Source organism: Neopelma chrysocephalum, unplaced genomic scaffold (genome assembly GCF_003984885.1).
Source record: "Neopelma chrysocephalum unplaced genomic scaffold, ASM398488v2 Primary Assembly neopelma1_76, whole genome shotgun sequence".
Lineage (NCBI taxonomy): Eukaryota > Metazoa > Chordata > Aves > Passeriformes > Pipridae > Neopelma > Neopelma chrysocephalum.
In genome coordinates, this window is record NW_020897737.1 from 347937 (window position 1) to 366529 (window position 18593).

Below are 18593 nucleotides of genomic sequence, written 5' to 3' on the forward strand. Positions count from 1 at the left end.
CAGTAAACCACGTCCCCAGGCACCACATCTAAACGTTTTTCAAACACTTCCAGGGATAGCGATTCCACTGGGCAGACTGCTACAATTCCTGACCACCCTTTTAGTTAAGAACTTTTTCCTAATATCCAAGCACTTTCTTTAGCGGCTTAAACAAAGTTTGGTCAGGGATGGTCCTGCGACTGAAAAGCAAAGCCTGGAAACCTTTCAATGCAAATGCCGCTTCCCGGTGACAGAAGCCCATCGCAACGGTGCCACGGGGGACAGCGGGTGCCCGCGGAGGCAGAGCCAGCGGGACACGCCGGCTGTGGAACGGAGTGAGCCTGCAGCACCGGCCAGTCTCGGGCCGGAGCGACGCGGCTATCCCAGAGAGACACCGCCGTGGCTCCGCGCCCGGCCCTGTGGGGCAGCCTGCCCTCCGGCTATCCCAGAGGGACGCCGCCATGGCTCCGCGCCCGGCGCTGCCGGAGGTCCCTGCCCGCCCCGTCCCGGGACGCGCGGGAGGAGCGCGGCCAGAGGCGGGTCCGTCCCGCCCCGCCCGGTTATAGGGCCCCGTCCCGCCGCCTGCCCGCGCTCCGGCGCTGCCGCCCGGCCAACGAGGGATAGACAGACACCGCCGGGGGCCGCCCGCGCCCGGGCGATGGTGCCGGCGCCCGGGAGTGTCCTGCTCGCCGCTCTGCTCGCCGCCGGGCTGGCCGCCGCGGGCAGGTGAGCGGGGACGGCGGGCGGGGAGGGGGCGGGAGAGGTCGGGGGTCCGACCAGGCTGGGGCTGGGTCCCGCTCCTCGTCCATGCCGTGCCCGCCCGCGGATGCGGGTGCTGGCGAGTCCTCCCCGCGCCCGTGTCCGCTGGGCTCTCCCGGCCGGTGCCCGGGGCCGTAGTGCTGAACGGCGCCCGCCCGGCTCGGACGCTCCCGCGGCGTGTGCGCCGCTTACCCGAGGGGCTCACCGGAGCTCACACCAGAGCTGGGGCTCTTCTGCTTCGGGAAAAACGGCAGCGTCAGTGACGATCCAAACGATGGGAGCAGCTGCACCACCTGTAGAAAGGTGTGAGCTTCTCCAGTTCTTGATCTGCCTGGATAAACAGGCGCTTCACAATCATCCCGCCATCACAAGGTTTTAGGTTCTGCAGAGACAGGTACGCTCTGGAAACAGAATGAAATTTTGAGAGAGGATCAATAAAACCACTTACTCCTAATCAAGCCATTCTAGTGTTCCCCCTCCTAGTTCTCCGGAAGCACAAGTACTGCAGCAAGGGAGTAGCTCGTAAAGGGGAAATTCACAGCAACTGCACGTGAAGCCTTCAAGATGTTGTGTGGCTTATTTATTTGGTATCAGATCTCTGAATGGGAACGTTTGTCATCAGTCAGTGGCAGTGTGCTGTTCCAGAACATGTGGGGCTGTCGAGTGGTCAGCTCCCCAGTAACTGGAAGTTTATAAACTCCAGACTTGCTCGTATATCTTCGACAAAACACATTTTATCTCAAAGAAGAGCTCTGTTTAAATGCTTGTGTTTGTTGGTCATTTTTTATGTGTATTTGCATTCCAAGTACTTAGAAAGATGTAAAACCACAAAATAAGGATGTTATCTCTTTCTAGAAGAAAGTATGGCCTGGAGTTAACTAAAGCCAAGAGTGATATGTTTGATAAAAATTGTTTTTTCACATTAAGTCAAGAAACCTACGGGAAATGTTCAACCTGCCTATGACTGATTGCTCTATACCCTGTCCTGTCCAAGTTGGTGTTGGGTGGTGATGGCATCTCACAGTTCTACCAAGATTGTCACTCTGCCATTTCCATTGAAAGAAAGGGGAAAAAAAAGATTTTCAAACATATTGATGGAAGCTTTGGATGACAAGGGATCCTAATTTAAGAGGATCCTATCTGCCTCTGAATGGCTAAGAAGAAGGAACAGGAAGTAGTAAAAATCAGATTCAGTTTTGAGAGATTGATTTAATTATGATTATTTATGTCTCTTAGAAGTGTAGCTTTCACACCTAGACTTTTAATTTCTCTGCTCTAAGCACTTCTTTTAATGAGTTTGGTGGGCACATGAAGCCCTAAAGAAGAAAATTCTGCAAGCCCAAGCTAAACTTCATTTATTCTTTTGGGAGGGATTCACAGTGAAGCAAGACTGTTGTCATGTTGAGTGCCTGAAACTGGCTGAAGGGTTACCTAAGACAGAGTTATTAAAAGATATTAGGTGACTCACTTTTCATTTTATTTAATGTGAATATGGGTGAACTTTTTTCCTAGAAGGAAGTCACCCCTCAAATAAACTTTTGTGAAAACAGACAAACCGACAAAACTCCAAAAACCCAACCAAACAACCAACACAGAGAAAACACCTCATGCCTTCATTTTACACAGTGTTCAAATATACCTCTGTATTGCATACACTCAGAGTTTTAAGGAATCTTTTTCAAATTGCTAATTTCTGAAATACCATCTTTTTGTCCTTCTGAATATAACAGTTGATCAAAATTTTAGGTTTGGTGATAGTTTTTGCTAGCAACAATGTCCAGAAATATTTTCAGAGGAACGTTAAAAAAAGGGATCACATCCTGCCTTTAAGTTAACTGAAAGCTGACAATAATGTAATGGAGACGTTTCCCCCCCACGCCCTGCCCAGCAGGCAGCTATTGTGTGCATAAGAGCTGACCAGAAGTGTTCTGTAGAGGTCTTATGGAAACAGTGCATTAATCTATTCAGCAGCTGTTTAAAAAAAAAGTAAAAACTCATAAATGCTTCTTCCTAGATAAAACTTTAGTAAAAGACAATATTAATAGGACTATATTAACTCAAACTAACTTTGTTATCTACCTACCTGGTTAAGTTAGGCTTCTGAAGATTTGCTTGCTCATCCTCTGCAGCTGCTACTGTCACATCACTCAGTTCAGGCAGGGCTCACACTGCAAATGGTCACTGGTCAGGAGAACATGACAAGTATCTTTTTTCAGTGTGGAGGTTTTTACTTCTTTTTATTTTAACTGTTATGGGTAAAATGGCTGCAAATGAAATTTGTAGTCCAGCACAGTTAACAGTTATTATATTTGAAATTTTGACTGCCCATTGGTATACAGACATTTTTAGTGGCTTGGATTTGGCCTAGGTCATGAACTAATTTTGAGAAAATGATGCAATGTAAAACTATTTCCTTATTTTATGGAATGAAACAACAATAAAGGGGGCTAGGAGTAGTAGGAAGATTCTTTTGGACAAGTAAGTCCCAACATTTAGGTGTGCTTTAGTCCCCTCTTTTCACCCTTTATTGTACTTATAATATTTTTCTTTGCAATTGTTTGTGTATTTAAGGTATTGGGGGTATCAGGGATATCCGTCCTACCCTATCAATCAACTTTGCTCTGCTAAAAGGTCTACCTAGACAATTGATAAGTGGAGCAGGTGAACTTTCTGAATACATGCTATTGTAAACACATTTTCTTCTTTTTTAACATCAAATTGAGTAAATCACTGTAAGAAGTCAAAGGCCCTGTGTAGCAGCTTAACATCTGTCCTCACGTCACACATTCAATTTATTTGGTCTGCTCCTCACACCACTGTAGGAATAAAGTTACATACTTACTTGATCCTGGCCAGCATCTTGATGTTTTGCTCTGAATTGGTCTGATTTTTTTGGGATAGGATTCATAATCTTCATATTACTTCAAAGAGGAAAAACATTCATGCCTATGTTTGTGTCATTACAGGCAACATTAGGTCTTAGTCTGTGAAAGAGACTATGTATCTTAAAATTAGGAAGGAGTTTTTCTCCTAGTTCTTCAAAGCTCTTCAGGACTCTTACCCTTCTTGTGATGTTTATATTCATGTTTTCCCCTCAGAGTATTAAAGGAGGTAGCACAAGAGTAAATGGTTATAAATTGGTCTTTATTGTAATGAGCTCTTCTCTCTCTCTTTTAGAGATGCCTGGCATGCAGTAGGAAGCAATTACATTCCCCTCTCAGCTTTTGGTTTGTTCAACTGAAGCCAAGTTCTTATAATCCTCTGTAAATAGGCCATTCTTCATAGCTTTTATTATCATATATACCATATATAATTCAAATTTCTTCACCATGGATGTTAAGAACTGTACACAATCATTCTGATTCCAGCCAGGACAGGGTTAATATTTGACAGTAGCCAGGAGGGCTTGGCCAGGACATAGATGTTATTCTATACCACCTCACGTTATTGCTGGGGGTGGAGGAAAGGGACTGTCTTCCAGGGAGGAGGGGTTCCTTCTAGTCAAGAAAACGTTGCAGAGGGAGCCATCCCATATTGGAAGTTTTTTCATGTGCATAGTTTCTTTCCTTATACCCTCTGTCATTAGTATTTTTGTTTATACGGTTGGTTTTCTTATCTCATTGCTGTTTCCAGTAAGTGGTTCTTAACCCATGATCTTTACCTTTTGTGCCTCCAATTCTCAACTCCATCCCACTGCAGTGGGAAGCAGGAGAAGAAAACAGGTTTGGAGAGTCTCAGTGGGGGCACTGAATTGGGGAGTACCATTGCTAAAGCACAACAACAATACAGCCTGGTACAGCAGCAGTAAACCTTTCCTAGAATTTTAATTGAAACACCTGAGGGTCCCACTTAGTTTATAATGGTGCTAGGGGCTCACAGCAATCTTGTGATAAATAATGCAGCCAGTTTTCTGTCATCTCAACTAAGGAGGCCTTGGGTTGCTGTAGTTGCTATTCATCTTCACTGTTCTTTGCTAAATACCACCCTACTGATGTCAGCAGCAACAGAGCCATATAAAATCTCTCCTGCTTGGGCACTGGACAGCTAAGTATGCCATTTGTTACCTTTAGCACCAGTGCTGTAAGCTGCTGCCTCTCAGAGGACAGAGTTCTTCACTAGAAATTCGGAGACCGCTCTTGCCACTGACCTGCACAGTCTACCTTCTCTTGCCCTTCTTCTTGAGTTGTGTATTTGGGCTGCAGGTTCTTCAAGGCCAGGAATTTTTTGCACACTGAGCAGACAGCGACAAGCCCAGCCATCACACTCAGGCCTCTGAAATCCTACAAGAATGTCATACAGGGAAGGATCAGAAGTGCCCTGTGCTTCCAGTCTACATTACTTCTCCCCCAATATCCAGAAGGGTTCTGGATCCTTTTTCCCGGAAAGGATCTGCCTGCATGAAAGAATCTCCTCTTTCTAAATTTCTTTCTTTTGCACAAAATGCTGAACTCCTGACAGCAATGGCAGAGCTGATGGATGTTGATTCTTCATGGGTGAGAGGGACTAAGCTGGCAAAACTGGTTTTCCTCCCAGATTTTTGGATCCAGGTGGGCTCTCACTAGTCTAGTTGATCTTTCCCACTGCCAAAGGTAAGTTTTAACTTGGCACTTGTTGTGAAAATCTGAACACAAGAATGACCTTGTCCAGGGCTTGATCTATAGAGTACAGCTATGTTAATTTCATTTGCAGTTTTAGGAAACATTTCCCAGTTTTAAGAGAAGTTTGTGCTGAAGTCTTGAGATATATTGTATACTTCATAAAGTCACTGTAATTTGATTTTGAAGTGAATTACTAAATAAAACATTACTGAATTAAGTAAGTTTTTTCCTGTGAAAATAAGCACCTTTTGGAAAGGAATGAGATCCTTCTTGCTCCAAGCTTTAGGCATTTTAACCTTTCAGGGGAGTCATAGCACTATCCAGATGCATTTAAGGGGATTTTCTGGGATGGAAGTGGAATGTACATTTACTATCCAGGTAAATTCAAGGGCACTTTCTAGCCTGCAAACAGAACAAAATGGAAAAAAGTTATTTTATTGTCTATGGATGCAGAGGCAGGGTGCTGATTTCTCACAGATGCACACAGAGGAGTTATAGCTATTCAATACACTTTTTCACCTGTCTGAAGATGAGGTACATGTACTCCTGTAAACTGCATCACTGGGTTGATGGCAAAGGTTGGGTAACTTCAGAACAACTTAGTCCAAGACTGAGGCTTTTTTACTTGTCCGGTGACATGAAGACCATCTCTTCATTCAGAGTATCTCAGGTACATGAGCTTATGCATTTCCTCTGAACTCCCTTCTCTTTTCAATGGTTCAGCTACTAAAGAAAATGCTGGTGTAACATATTGTATCTTTGAAGTGTATGCATTTATTTGTTTTATTAGTTTGCCTCAGTGATGTTTACAGTAACTGTTCTGATATGAGTGCAACCCTTACAGATAAGCAAGCACAGGATAAGTGCAAAGCACTGCTGTAATGTGATAAAGCAATGGATTTACTGTGCCTCAGACTAAAAAATACAAAATTTCATGCCTGATTACTTTTTCCATCTTTCTTTTTCCCACCATGAGATATTTTTTGTTGTGTATTGCCCCCTCAGTACCTCAAATCCCTTACTATAAAGCTGCCATCAATAAGGTGTATTCTGTGTCAAAACTAACACTTTGGACTCTTTGAAGAATGCACATTTTAAATTATGGATTGGAAAAAGCAGTGGGGACAAAGGATTTTGGAAAAAGAATTTCATGAAGGGGACAGGCATGTGGTATCAGAGAACTTAAGTAACAGCAAACAGAGGGAGAAGACAACTAAATCCACAGTACTAGTTGCAGCACAGAGTAGGTGGAATTGCATCAGATTTATAATTTCGGCAACTAACATGGCAGGTTTTCCAACTCTTGCAGTTGTTGATCTGCAGTGACTTTGAACCCCCTTGGCTTATCAGCAGGTGAAATTAACATTATGGTCAGGAAGTCCCGTGCAACCAGAATGCTCAAGACTGTCTGCACTTATGCAACCAATTTGCATGTGTGCAGGGACTATGAGCCTGCAAGTCGCTATCTTTTATGGGGCTGCCTGATGTTCAGAACATGCATTTCTGTAGAATCAGTATTTCATCATCCAAAGCAAAAGTGCTGTCAGGTGTGGCATCGTATATTCGATCCAGGTTGTTCATGTGGCACAAACTGAGGCAGCCCCATTGACTTCACTGATATTAAAAATGACTCATACTAGCAGAGGACCTGGCTGTATTTTTTGCCTTTGCCAAGTTTCTTATTAGAAAGGGTTTATGTTGCACAGTTAATTTATTGCAGGTGAAACATTCCCAGCTCCCCTGTTTCTCTAATCAAATGTGACTTTGCATTCCTCTCTAGGAACACTGCCCTAGGTTTTGTGAAATGAAAATGCCTAACAGGATAAAACATAAGGGAAATGTGCAATGGAGTACACAGAGGAATGAACTAAAGTGCATTTGCCTGATGAAGCTGCTGTTTGTCCTTCCTTATGCAGCTTGAGAGCTAGTGGGCAGCTGGTGGCTGTGAGCCAGCCTGGGGTGTGTCGCTATGGTTCCAGGTTGGATTGCTGTTATGGCTGGAAAAAGAACAAGGGCCATTGCGAAGGTAACATTAACTTTATGCTTGTCTCCTCTCCGTGGCTGTGTACTTGGTACTGATAAAGGGGTTTCATATATGTCTGCCAGAAGTTACAGAAAGAAACCTGAGGAGTGAAATTTCTTAACTCTGTGAAAGAGTGAATAAAACATATTTGAAAGACCATCTCCTAAAAAAAACAGAGCTTTGGGTAAATAATAACAAGCCATCAACTGCATATTCAGAGATTCTTAGATCCAGAAGGGACCATCTGTTCCAATCTCCTGCACAGCCCTGGTCAGTGCCTATACTCTTACAGCTGTTGAGAACATGCCAAAACCACAGTGTTTTCCAATGCTATGTAAGGACCCCTAAAATAGTTTTCTATCAGTTGGTATTCTTTATCTTCAGAGTACACAGCCTCTGAGAACCAGGAGGTTTTAACTTTCTGAAAACATAAATAAAACTCAAGCAATAAGTGCACCTGACTTGAGCTTGGGTAGCCAGCCAGCGTTCGGGTCTGTGGATCGTTGGCTTAATGAAGAGACAATGGCTCTTAAGACATTTCTAATTTGTAAAAGGTCTACAGATCCCAAGGAGAAGGCAATGTGGAATCTTTCTCTTCAACCGTACTTGTGCAAAACACAACAAAATCATAAAATATATGTTTTAGAAATCTTTTTCAGATGTTGCACCTGTTGTCCCAGAGGGTTTGGCATTTTGTATCTGGTGAATTTGTATAGAGGCTTAGGGTTATTCATTGCTGAAGATCATAAAATGTCTCTGCTTTATATATATATATAACATCATTTTAAAAAAGGAAAAAGGGATTATTTTCATATTTTTGCATTGCTTAATAACACCTTAGTTTTGATGCAAATGAATAGCTGGAGGGACAGGTGACAAATACAGCTCTGATCAGCCAGTGGAGTAGGTTGTCTTGTTTTAAAGCAATAGGTTTTCATAAACTTTGAAGACTCTTCTTTGGCAAATTACTTTAAGCCACCTATAATGTAATTCTGCATTGTAAATCCAGATGTGGTGTTCTCTGCTTCAGTGCTAACACTGCAAGCTGGTCTTTTCCAGTCTTGGATTTCCTCAGTTACAGCTGTGGAATGTGTCCATCCCATGGGAGATCATGCCAAGCAAGGATGCATGGGATCCCAGGGGAACAAGCTGGTCTTACAGTGTGTCATGTTGCCTTCAAGGACAGAAACAGTGTTGAAAAATGCCTCAGTCTGTAGAGTTAGTGGATCAGTACATCTGAATGCTTCTGTAAATGTAGGGAAGATACTTGAAATCAGAAGTATGAATTTTAATTATTCATTTTATTATATAGTAATTAACACTGTGACTTTCCTATAGTTTGCAGATCAGCTTAACTACACAAGGTATCGAGATGTGCATCCTGGTGCCTACTCTTTCACTGTTTTTACAGAGCAAGTCCTGATTTAAATGCATGTCTTGTTTGCTCTTCCTGCATAACCCCCCTGTTGACAATCATATTGGCTTTAAGAGCCTTATAAGCCTTATAAAAGTCAGTTTAATTTCTGATTGATGATCTAGAGGGCTGAGAGTTAGAAAATGTTACTTTTTAATCCATCCAGGTTAAGCATAGCCCTCTCAAATTATTGTAAACCTGATGCAATTATACCTATTGGGATGTGTGGTAAGGACAGTTGCCTCATGACAGATGTGCTCTGGATGTTCCACCATGGGATAGACACGTTCCTCAGCTGTAACTCAGAAGGTCCAAGACTGTAAAACTGCTGTAGGATAATGTGTCTCCTTTGGCTGCAGGAGAGTCTTGTTGCCGCTTTCCTACTCCAGATGCCAAGCCTAGCAAGTCAAGCTGCTGGCCAGTTGCTTCTCACATAGGCTTTTTAAAAACAGGAAATATGCAAGAGTACAAAACTACTAAATGTGAGTTGTAAGCACGGCAGAAAAAATATGAGAGAGAGACCTAAAAGTAATCCCTTCTTTTCCAGGTCTTTATAAACCTGGAAAAAACCAAACTCTTTTAATTTATGTTAGTGTCACTATTCTCAAGCAGATATAAAGTGCTGATCACTAGCTACCATGCTCAGACTAGAGGGAGAGGTATGGAGGATGCTGAACTTGTGCAAAAAGTTTTTAGGCAACTAAGCAGGGCAAAAATTTTCAAATAGAATATTTCTAACTTTTTCTCTCTCCTTTCTCTGCCTGACTCCACCAGCTACCTGTGGACATGGTTGCAAGTATGGAGAGTGCATGGGACCAAACAAATGCAAATGTTTCCCTGGATTTACGGGGAAAACCTGTAATCAAGGTTAGTGCATATGCTCCAGAAAGCACTGTTGATTTTGTGTCTCCTTATCTTGTACTATGGTTTGTGTCATCTTCCAAGATAGTAAACCAGGATATTTTCATGTTTACGTAGAAGAACTTAAGAGTTTAAGGTTCTTACATCTCCAGCATCCCAGGCAAGCTCTAAGTCTCCTTCAGCAAACAGAAGTTTGAACCTATATTGTGTATGTCCTATGGGCTGATGACAAGGGCAAACTGTCATGTTTATAGTCAGAGGATTAAGGCATGGAGAGATTACACAGGAAAGTATCAGAAGAGATGGCAGTCAATTCCAGAACCCATGTTATTTTCTTAACTAGCAATCCATGTTTCTTTTTTAACTAGCCTGCTAATCAGAAAGACATGCAATTATATGCTAGACATGTAATTTATCAACTGTCTGGGCTGTTTGCAGATGCTGAATGGTATTTCTGAGAATCAGAATTGGGAGTCTTTAGAATTGCATTTTCAGAAATTGTAAATGCACCACTTTCCCTCCATAAACTTGCAATTCAACATGGAAATATTTCAGTTAATGCATTGGTAAGAATTCAATTTTTTTCCTGTTCCAATATATGAGACCCCTGTGTTGGATCAGACGAAAGGAGCAGGTCCATCCTACTGCAGCACAGATGAGTGAACTGCAGGTACTTTCTACCTTACCAAGCTCCTGCAGCCTTTGATTGAAAATTTTGCATTGATGTCCTAAACACACTTTTTTTTATAGTCAAAACAACCCATTTATTACACAGTATATTTCAAACAATATACCATAAAGCTATATTGTTAAGTATTTTAGAAAACTCCATCTTTCGACTTTTGGTGTTTTTCGCAGGGAAAGAACTTAATTCCTCAGTACCACTAGAGAAGAAAGGGAAACAGCAACTGTGGTTATATGTAACAGATATGTAGGTATTACTTACAATTTCTGCCTTTAAACCCAGAAGTTTAACCTCAAAAATTTTTGGCAGCTTAAACGTTACCAAAAAGCAACAGAGAAGCCCCCAGTTTTTAGGTGTTTTCTGTGCAGTAACTCCATCTGCATTTGAAATGCCCTCTGTAGGCAATTAGATCAGTTCTGTGCCACTTGCAGTAAGTTCAGAGTCTGAGGCATGGTGGAAGCACCACACAGACCCACATGTGCAAATCACCTCTTAGACCCTGGGCTCTTCTACCTTCTGAAGCACAGCCAGGATTTTTTCGGTAAAGTGGTTGCTGGCACAGGCCAGAAGTCTCCCAGAGTCTCCAAGAGCTGTTTCAACAGTATAGCCATTTAGGTGGTTGTGTTCCAGCAGCCAGGAATGCTCATACCCACTTTTAATTTACTGGAGATGTAGCTTTGGTCTGTCCTTACACAGGATGCCCTGCTGAGCGCTCAACATGAGCTAACTAAAATAACAGAGATAAGGGGACTGTATTAGTCTGCCACCAAGTCTGAGCCAAATTAGCCTTATCTCCATAGGTTCTTTTTTAGAGCTGTGTATGCTATTGGTTCATTGTGTGAGATAGGTGCAGATAAGCACTTTTGAAAATGTATGGCCTAAGTAGAATAACTTTTGTTCTCCAGTTCGCTCCCTAGTTGCTTTGTTAAGAGGGTCTTGATTATTTAGTGGAGCCACAGTAGCACAAAAATCCAGTGTGATTTGCAAGCAGATAGGTTGCCCTTTTTCAAACACACCCTACATTTAAATAATAGAATGTCTTTTAGAAATAGAAAACCTCTTTATTCCCTGGACTGAGCTGTAACAAACACTTCTGCACCTCCACAAAGTTTATGCTTCGAATGGCTGACCCTGTGGTCTGCAGGGTACATAGGCATGAGAACAGATGCTGCTCCCATTAGAAGTGGAGCTACACAAACTCAGTGCTTGCCTGGAGAGCTGCATCTTTACTGAAGATATATTATTGGTCCTATGTTCTGTTAAACACAGCACATGTTGAAAGGGCTGCATATGCTGGTGCATTCTGTTAATGCATTCTGCCTGTTTACTCATCACTAGAAGAGGTAGAGATGTCAGTTCACAGAAGTCACAAACAGATTTTTGTCCCCTTGTCATAGGCCAAATATTATTGTGAACACTGCTCACCCTATACCGCACAAATTAAACTTTTTAGAATTCTCATTTTCTCCCTGTGAAGAATAGCTATTGGAAATTTGAAATTGAGTTAGTTTCTGCAAAGTCTTTACATCCTGGATTTTGAGAAAGATTTAGGATGCTTTCATTCTCACGATTTTGAGATTTTTGAGATTGGTCCTTTTATTTTTTAAGTCACATAATTCTTAAATACAATACATATATTGTATTTAATTTCTGCTACTGATAACCTTGATGCCAATGTGTAGCTCAGAAAAACAAAAGTAAAAGTCTTTGTTTCACTTAAACTCATTTGCTGTTCTCAGTCTCATTTTTGCCTTTCTAGTACAGAGGTCAGCTGGAGGGCTAAAATCTCCAGCTAGAATCAGAGAAATACAGACAAATAACTCCCAAAAAAAGAGTAACTAAATTCTCTCTCCACCACTCCATTTCTTCCTAACAAGCTGCCAGATGTGGCCAGAGTTTGCATTAGTTTTTCAAGTGTAGAAGTCTGTGTATGTTGGTTTTACTAGCAGTCTTTCAGCCAGATGGTCTGCTAAACTCTCATTTTGCAAGGGGCTGGCTCATTTTCCATCCAAATGATTTTACTCTGGGGAATCCAATGCATTAGGCAATATTATCCACCTATATGTATGAATATATGTATAGAAACCCAGCACTCACTTAATTCCAATAACTTCTGCAGATCTGAACGAATGTGGACTGAAGCCACGTCCTTGTGAGCACAGATGTATGAATACACATGGCAGCTACAAGTGCTATTGTCTCAACGGGTACATGCTTATGCCAGATGGCACATGTGCAAGTAAGTAATAGAGCTGATGGGACAGGCACACCAAAATCATCTAATCACATTTAATTCCAGCAGATTTTCTTCTTGTGATGAACAGATTTAGCTTATTTAGTATAGGGTTTTTACCCCAGCTCTCTGGTACTGCCACAGCTGAAAGAGGCTTTTCTATTTGGTAGTTCCTGGATAAAGTAAACTAGGTCATACTTGTATTTTGGTATTCAGAGGAGTTTTGATCCTTCTAGAATAAAAATCTTTGATAGTTTTACTTCAGATGAAGGACAGCTAGTACAATCTCGGTGCATAGTCCTGCCAGTTCATCTGCTGAGTAAGGATAAATTAATCTATCCAAGCAAAGCACCAATACAGACTACTTTTTACATGCCATTATTCCTTGCTTTACCTTTCTGTGCCCCATGACTGATTTATTTTATCTGTATTGATATGCCTCCCACAGCTGCTGCCAGCTTCTTGCAAACATTTGTTCCTTGAGCTGAGGCTTATCTAAACTTCTGGGGAAAATAGATATTTCTACGTATCTTCTTTGTCTTTAAGCCAGCATGAAATGGAAAGCATTCTACTGTTTTAGCCAACCTGATTTTCAGACCTGAGGAAGCATCTTGTTTTTCAATGATTGAGTTTTGTTTGTAGAAAATACTTTTGTTTCTTCACCTGAGCAGTTCCATACAGGTATTTTGGCTTTGAATTTCACAAAACCCAGGTAACATGGTGACAGTCCTTTATAGCGTTCACTGGACTGGAGCAGATCCATCAGTTGGACAAGGAAGCCAGTCATCTGAGCAGTGGAACAACCTGCTTGAGACCTCTATTCTAAACCAAAGGACCTGGCTGTATGGGGTACAGCACAGTCTTTCCCATGAACACGATAGAAAACCATAAATTCTGAAAGTAGTCTTTGATCTCCAAATCTTGTAGAAAACCGTTCATCAGGCAGGGTGCCCGTCTGGCAAGTCAATCAGAATAATTGTAAAGGTACCCAGCCTTGGCAAATACTTGCAGGAGTGCAGGGTCTGTAGCTGTAGAGCAGGTCTGAAAACCAGAGCTACTACTCTCTCTCACTTATGGCAGGGAGACTGAAATTGCCACAAAAGGTGCCCAGGGGCCAGAGCTTCTGGAGGGTTTCCCTGCCATACATCACATCTCAGGTTCGTGCCACTGCATTACTAACCATGGTGTGTATTACTGGCAGACAGCAGCTGCAGGCCCTTGAGATCCTTGAGAAATGGATATTTATTCCTTCCATTTCTCTCTGAGTCTAAAGGGTGGTATTAAAAAGTCACAGAACTGGGATCAGCAAAAAAGAGAGGAATAAGGGCTGATAAGGAAAGAACAAAGTAGACAGGAGTGTAAGATCTATCACATGGACTCCAGAATTATTAATGTGTTAATGTATAGACAGCTTTATTTATGATGAATGGAATTTTGTTGTTCTGATTAATTTGTGTGTTCATCCAGATCTAACTTAAGTGTGTGATCCCAGCCTAGAATTTTGCTCTTTTTGTTATTTTAAATACTGTTTTCAGGTTCCCGGACATGTGCCATGGTGAATTGCCAATATGGATGTGAAGAAGTCAAAGGGGAGGTGCAGTGTCTCTGTCCATCAGGTGGCCTTCAGCTGGGACCAAATGGAAGGACATGCACTGGTATGCTTAGAGAGCTCACTCTCTTTTCTGTAGGATTCCTGAAACCATAAGATTCTGGGGAAAGGTTAGGAAGTAGTTAATCCTCCTTGCTGGATTGAATAATTCTTCTTGTTAATCAGAGTATGATATAAAGTTTTCATGCTTTTTTAAAAAACTGTTCTTGTACTATCGGCCATGTAATTCTTCTGATAAGTCTCATCTCCAATAAATAATTGAATGTTTTGACATGATTTAGAGTCATCAACAGATTCAGTTTCTCCCTATTGCTATGAGGCCATTAAATACAATGTTTTGTCTTCAGGAAGCTGTCCAGGTTTATTTAAATATTTTTGAATTGTTGTCCACTTCCCTTTGATCACCTAAGCATGGAAACAAATGGTAGAAATTATAAAAAGACTGACCATGGTGTCCAGCAGCGCATCACAGCAGTTCTAAGCCATAAAGGGCAGCAGTGTGGCATGATGAATTACATTCAAAGTCACTACTATGTGCTAAAATGTGATAGGGAATGACAAATGCCAAATACCATAACTGGCAGTATTTTAAATTTGATGTTACAACAAAACAAATTTAAATTAGTAGCATTAAATTACAATGGTTTTTGAATATCATGTTCTTAGGCTCCTCCCATACCAGGCTTCCTTCTTCACTGTCCCTGTCATCTGCCTTCCTGGACAGACCACTCACAGTCTGGAAACCCTCTCCCTGTTACATCTTGCCTTAGCCCAGCAAGGAAAGGTGCAGAGGTTCAGTAGAAGAGCTGCTGCTGTTCCTGGAACTTTCTCTTAAACTGTTCTCTGACATTTCCATTCTCTGGGAAATAAAGGAATTTTTGTACTTCCTCCTGAGCCTACTCCAAGACCTTAGGGGAAATCATTGTCCCCAGTGAGGAGAATCCACACTGCCAGTTACCCTAGATTTTACCGTGCCAGGTCTCAAAATCTTCCACGAAGTTAGTTCACATTTTGCTGCTTCATTCAGAAGAACACATGCAAAAGCCAAAAGCCATCACCAAGCATGAAGTTACAGGAGCTATTTATTAAACAACTTGTGATAGCCAAGACCAAACCATTCCCACGCAAATCCCAACTAGTTCTTGCTTTCCCATTTTACCTTCTCATGGCTCTGACCAGCATCCCTTCTGCTCTAGACATTGATGAATGCTCCACTGGCAAAGCTCTCTGCTCTTACAACCGCAGATGCATCAACACCTTTGGAAGCTACTACTGCAAGTGCCAGCTTGGTTATGAACTGAAATACGTCAGTGGCCATTATGACTGTGTAGGTAAGAGTTAGCTTGTGAATTTTCCTTCTTCGTTCTTTTTTTTTCCCCACAGTGTGCATCTTCCCTGTCATTGCCTGAAGCATGTTGGCCTAGCCTGAGGATACTGCCTCAGAAGTGGATAAAAGATGTCACCCTAAGGATATTCTTGATGACACTTTGAATTTTTTCTCTGGGTTTTCTCTGTAGCCTTATGAAAAAAGTAACCACTGGCACTTGCAATTTAAATTGCCTCATCGTACCGAGTCAAGATGTGCAAGAGTTAGTAGTAAGGTAGCAACAGTTGACTAAAATAAATGCCACTTCTGGTACAGGTTTAGTTCAAGAGCCTTTTTTGTTGTCTTGGCTTTCAAATGGTGATGAGCAAGTTTTTTTTCTTTTTTTTCCTTTTTTGTGTGTCATTATTGAGGAATGTGAATCAAGTGCCTTCATGACTTTAAAACAAGTTGTTTGGATGGACAGTACAGACCATGGAAAAAAAATGTGTGAAAATAGTAGGTTTCAATTACTTTTCAGGTCTCTGTAGCATGCCAAAGTTTCTCCCTAACAAGAATAAATACAGGCAGAAAGTTATCTTGACATGCTCAGGTGTCAAAACAAACGTCAAATCACCTTTACTCCTGTTTCAATCCATTAGTTGAATGATGGAAGAACAGCAAAGTATAAGTTCCTGCAGCAGGTGCCACAGGAGCATTGTTCAAGCTGTTGACGACACAAGGGCCTGGAAGGGTTAGAACTACTACAAGTGCATAAAAAAGAGAATTCATGTGTTTTGTTTATATTTGATTGATATTGACTGAGGGGTAGGAGGGAGATCGTGAGGCAGGTTTGGAGACCTAAATTTGCATTTCTTGTTGTCTGCAAACCCTGAGAGTCTTAAACTGGAAAAAATATTTTTTCATACAATATGTGTGGATGGGGGAAACACCGGAGAGGTCTCAGTAGTCAGGATTTTATCTGCAAACCTCAATCTCACTTTCAGAAATACCAGATTTTTGAGTCAGTCTTCCTGCTACTTGTCTGTTTGCTGACTTATGAGAGGACTTGTCAGCTGCTAAAAATGATGCAATCTGGATAAAATGCCAGTGGCACAAACATTTGTGCACCAGCTTGACTCCCTCATGTGGGAGAAATCAGAAACATCTTTGTGATGGAGAAAAATAAGGAAAAAGGAGAACAAAATCAAATACTCTTGTTGCTTGTACATTTTGCTGTGAGTTGACCGCAGTACTTTCTACTGAATTTTCCTGATTATGCTTTTTTCATACAGCATTATACGTATGCTAGAATGTGAGGGGTAGATTAAAGATCTTATAACATCTTGGCATACTCAGGTTTACTTTCCATTGCTTTTCTTCTACAGTGAATGAAAGATTGAGAAAGTTTTGGTGAGCTGTTTTTTAATTAATGTCACACATTCTCTTGGTGCCTTTTGCATTCTGTTAAAAGAAGAGTGTGTTCAACCTATAGCTTGAATCCTGTTCTCAGTCAGAAAATCACTACATTCACTTCGTCTTTACTGAGATGCTCTACATTTTCCGTGGATGCATATACCAGTAGTTGTGCGTGTGGACCTGACAGTCAGCATTCTCTCCTACTGTGAATTCTTCTGCCCCTGATGGTCGCTGGACTGTCTTGGTCTACTGTTAGTGCTCACAATACCTGGAAACAGATGGCTGGCACAAACAGGCTGTCGTGAACCTTGGGTTTTCACTAAAGCATCTATATCTCTCCCTAGATGTGAATGAATGTGTGACAAATACACACAGGTGTAACCTCCATGCAGAGTGTCTCAACACTGAGGGGTCCTTCAAGTGCAAATGTAAACAGGGATACCGAGGAACTGGATTTGATTGTGCTGGTGAGTACCACTGAATGTCAGGAATACCGCTGTATTGTTTTTCTCCAACAATTGATCATTCTAAGGCATTTTCTTGGAAATGTCATGCTGAACAGTGCTGCAATACCAACCAAGCAAGACTTCTCAAAAAGCAATATATTAATTGTAGGAGTCATAGCATAGTTAGTACATGTATAAGTTGTTCAAATTAATTTTGCCTATGAGTCTCCAAGTCTCATATATCTCTAGGAATGATAAGTAGAACAGAGAAGAGGATTTGTCATGAAGAAACAGAGAACATAGCTTTAAAAACGTACTGTGAATTTTCCATGAACTCCCAAGCCTAGCCCTTTGGAGGGCTGTGCAGTTCCTTCCAGAAGAGTTTCAGGCTAACTTAGCAAAAAATCAGAAAAGGGAGGAAAGCTGTCACTTGTGTTAAACTATTTTCCCTTAAAATTTTGACTTTGTTTCTCTACTGAATATTGAAGACTTCCTATAAAGATGTCATTGCCCAGTTCTAACTGAATATGACCCTACAAGAAGGAAGAAAGAAGGGTTGTTCTTGTCTTTCTATTTAAAAGGAACCTTTTTATTTATACCTTTATTAAATCTGGCAGAGGTTTCTCCTGCAAAACCATCAGAAATGTTTTCCTAGGGAGGACATCTGAGCCCTGCACAAACTTTTTTAAAAGTTTTTTTCTATAGCTGATGAACTCTACATAATATATAAACCTTCCTGGCCTTTTTTCAAGTAATCCTTGATCAGATATGCATTATGATTATATTTCATGGTCACAGATGTTCTATGAGACCCTCTTTTATCCATGTTCCTACTCCCATTATGATAGTCATTGAAACTTTCGATATACGTTGATAAGTTAGTATTTTCGCAGAATCACAGAATTTTCTGAGTTGGAAGGGACCCACTAGGATCATCAAAGTCCAGCTCCCAGCCTGGCACAGGACAGCCCGAAGTACTGAACCATTTTGTTAAATTTCTATTTCCAGTAAAAAATGTTGATTTCTAATGAGCAAAAATAAACGATCAAAAACCTGACTGGTACTGAAAGGTTTGATTTGGACATAGATTGCCACAGCAGAGCTGTTTAGAAGGTTCCTCTGCCCAAATTCAGAGGAATTGAGCCAGTTTCCTTGCTAGACCACATCCCTTGTGATATGTCACTGCATTTTACTGCAATAGAAGGATGCAGTAAGGGGCATTGAGACCTGACTGAACACCACAGCAAGCTGACATGACACATCA

The 18593-nt window shown here is 41.4% G+C and overlaps 1 protein-coding gene across 2 annotated transcripts in view; it reads left to right on the forward strand.

The window, feature by feature from the left end:
* The first annotated feature begins 626 nt into the window (after window positions 1-626).
* EGFL6 (EGF like domain multiple 6) overlaps window positions 627-18593 on the forward strand; it is a 36860-nt gene continuing 18893 nt past the window's right edge. The window contains exons 1-7 of one of the 2 annotated variants that reach the window (XM_027689188.1): window positions 627-705; window positions 7253-7362; window positions 9548-9640; window positions 12439-12558; window positions 14088-14207; window positions 15358-15492; window positions 17228-17350. In XM_027689188.1, the coding sequence (XP_027544989.1) occupies window positions 638-705; window positions 7253-7362; window positions 9548-9640; window positions 12439-12558; window positions 14088-14207; window positions 15358-15492; window positions 17228-17350 (769 nt within the window). In that variant the 5' untranslated portion in view covers window positions 627-637. Of the gene's footprint in view, window positions 706-7252; window positions 7363-9547; window positions 9641-12438; window positions 12559-14087; window positions 14208-15357; window positions 15493-17227; window positions 17351-18593 lie in introns of those variants that run through there. The other variant, XM_027689189.1, reaches the window with a different exon arrangement.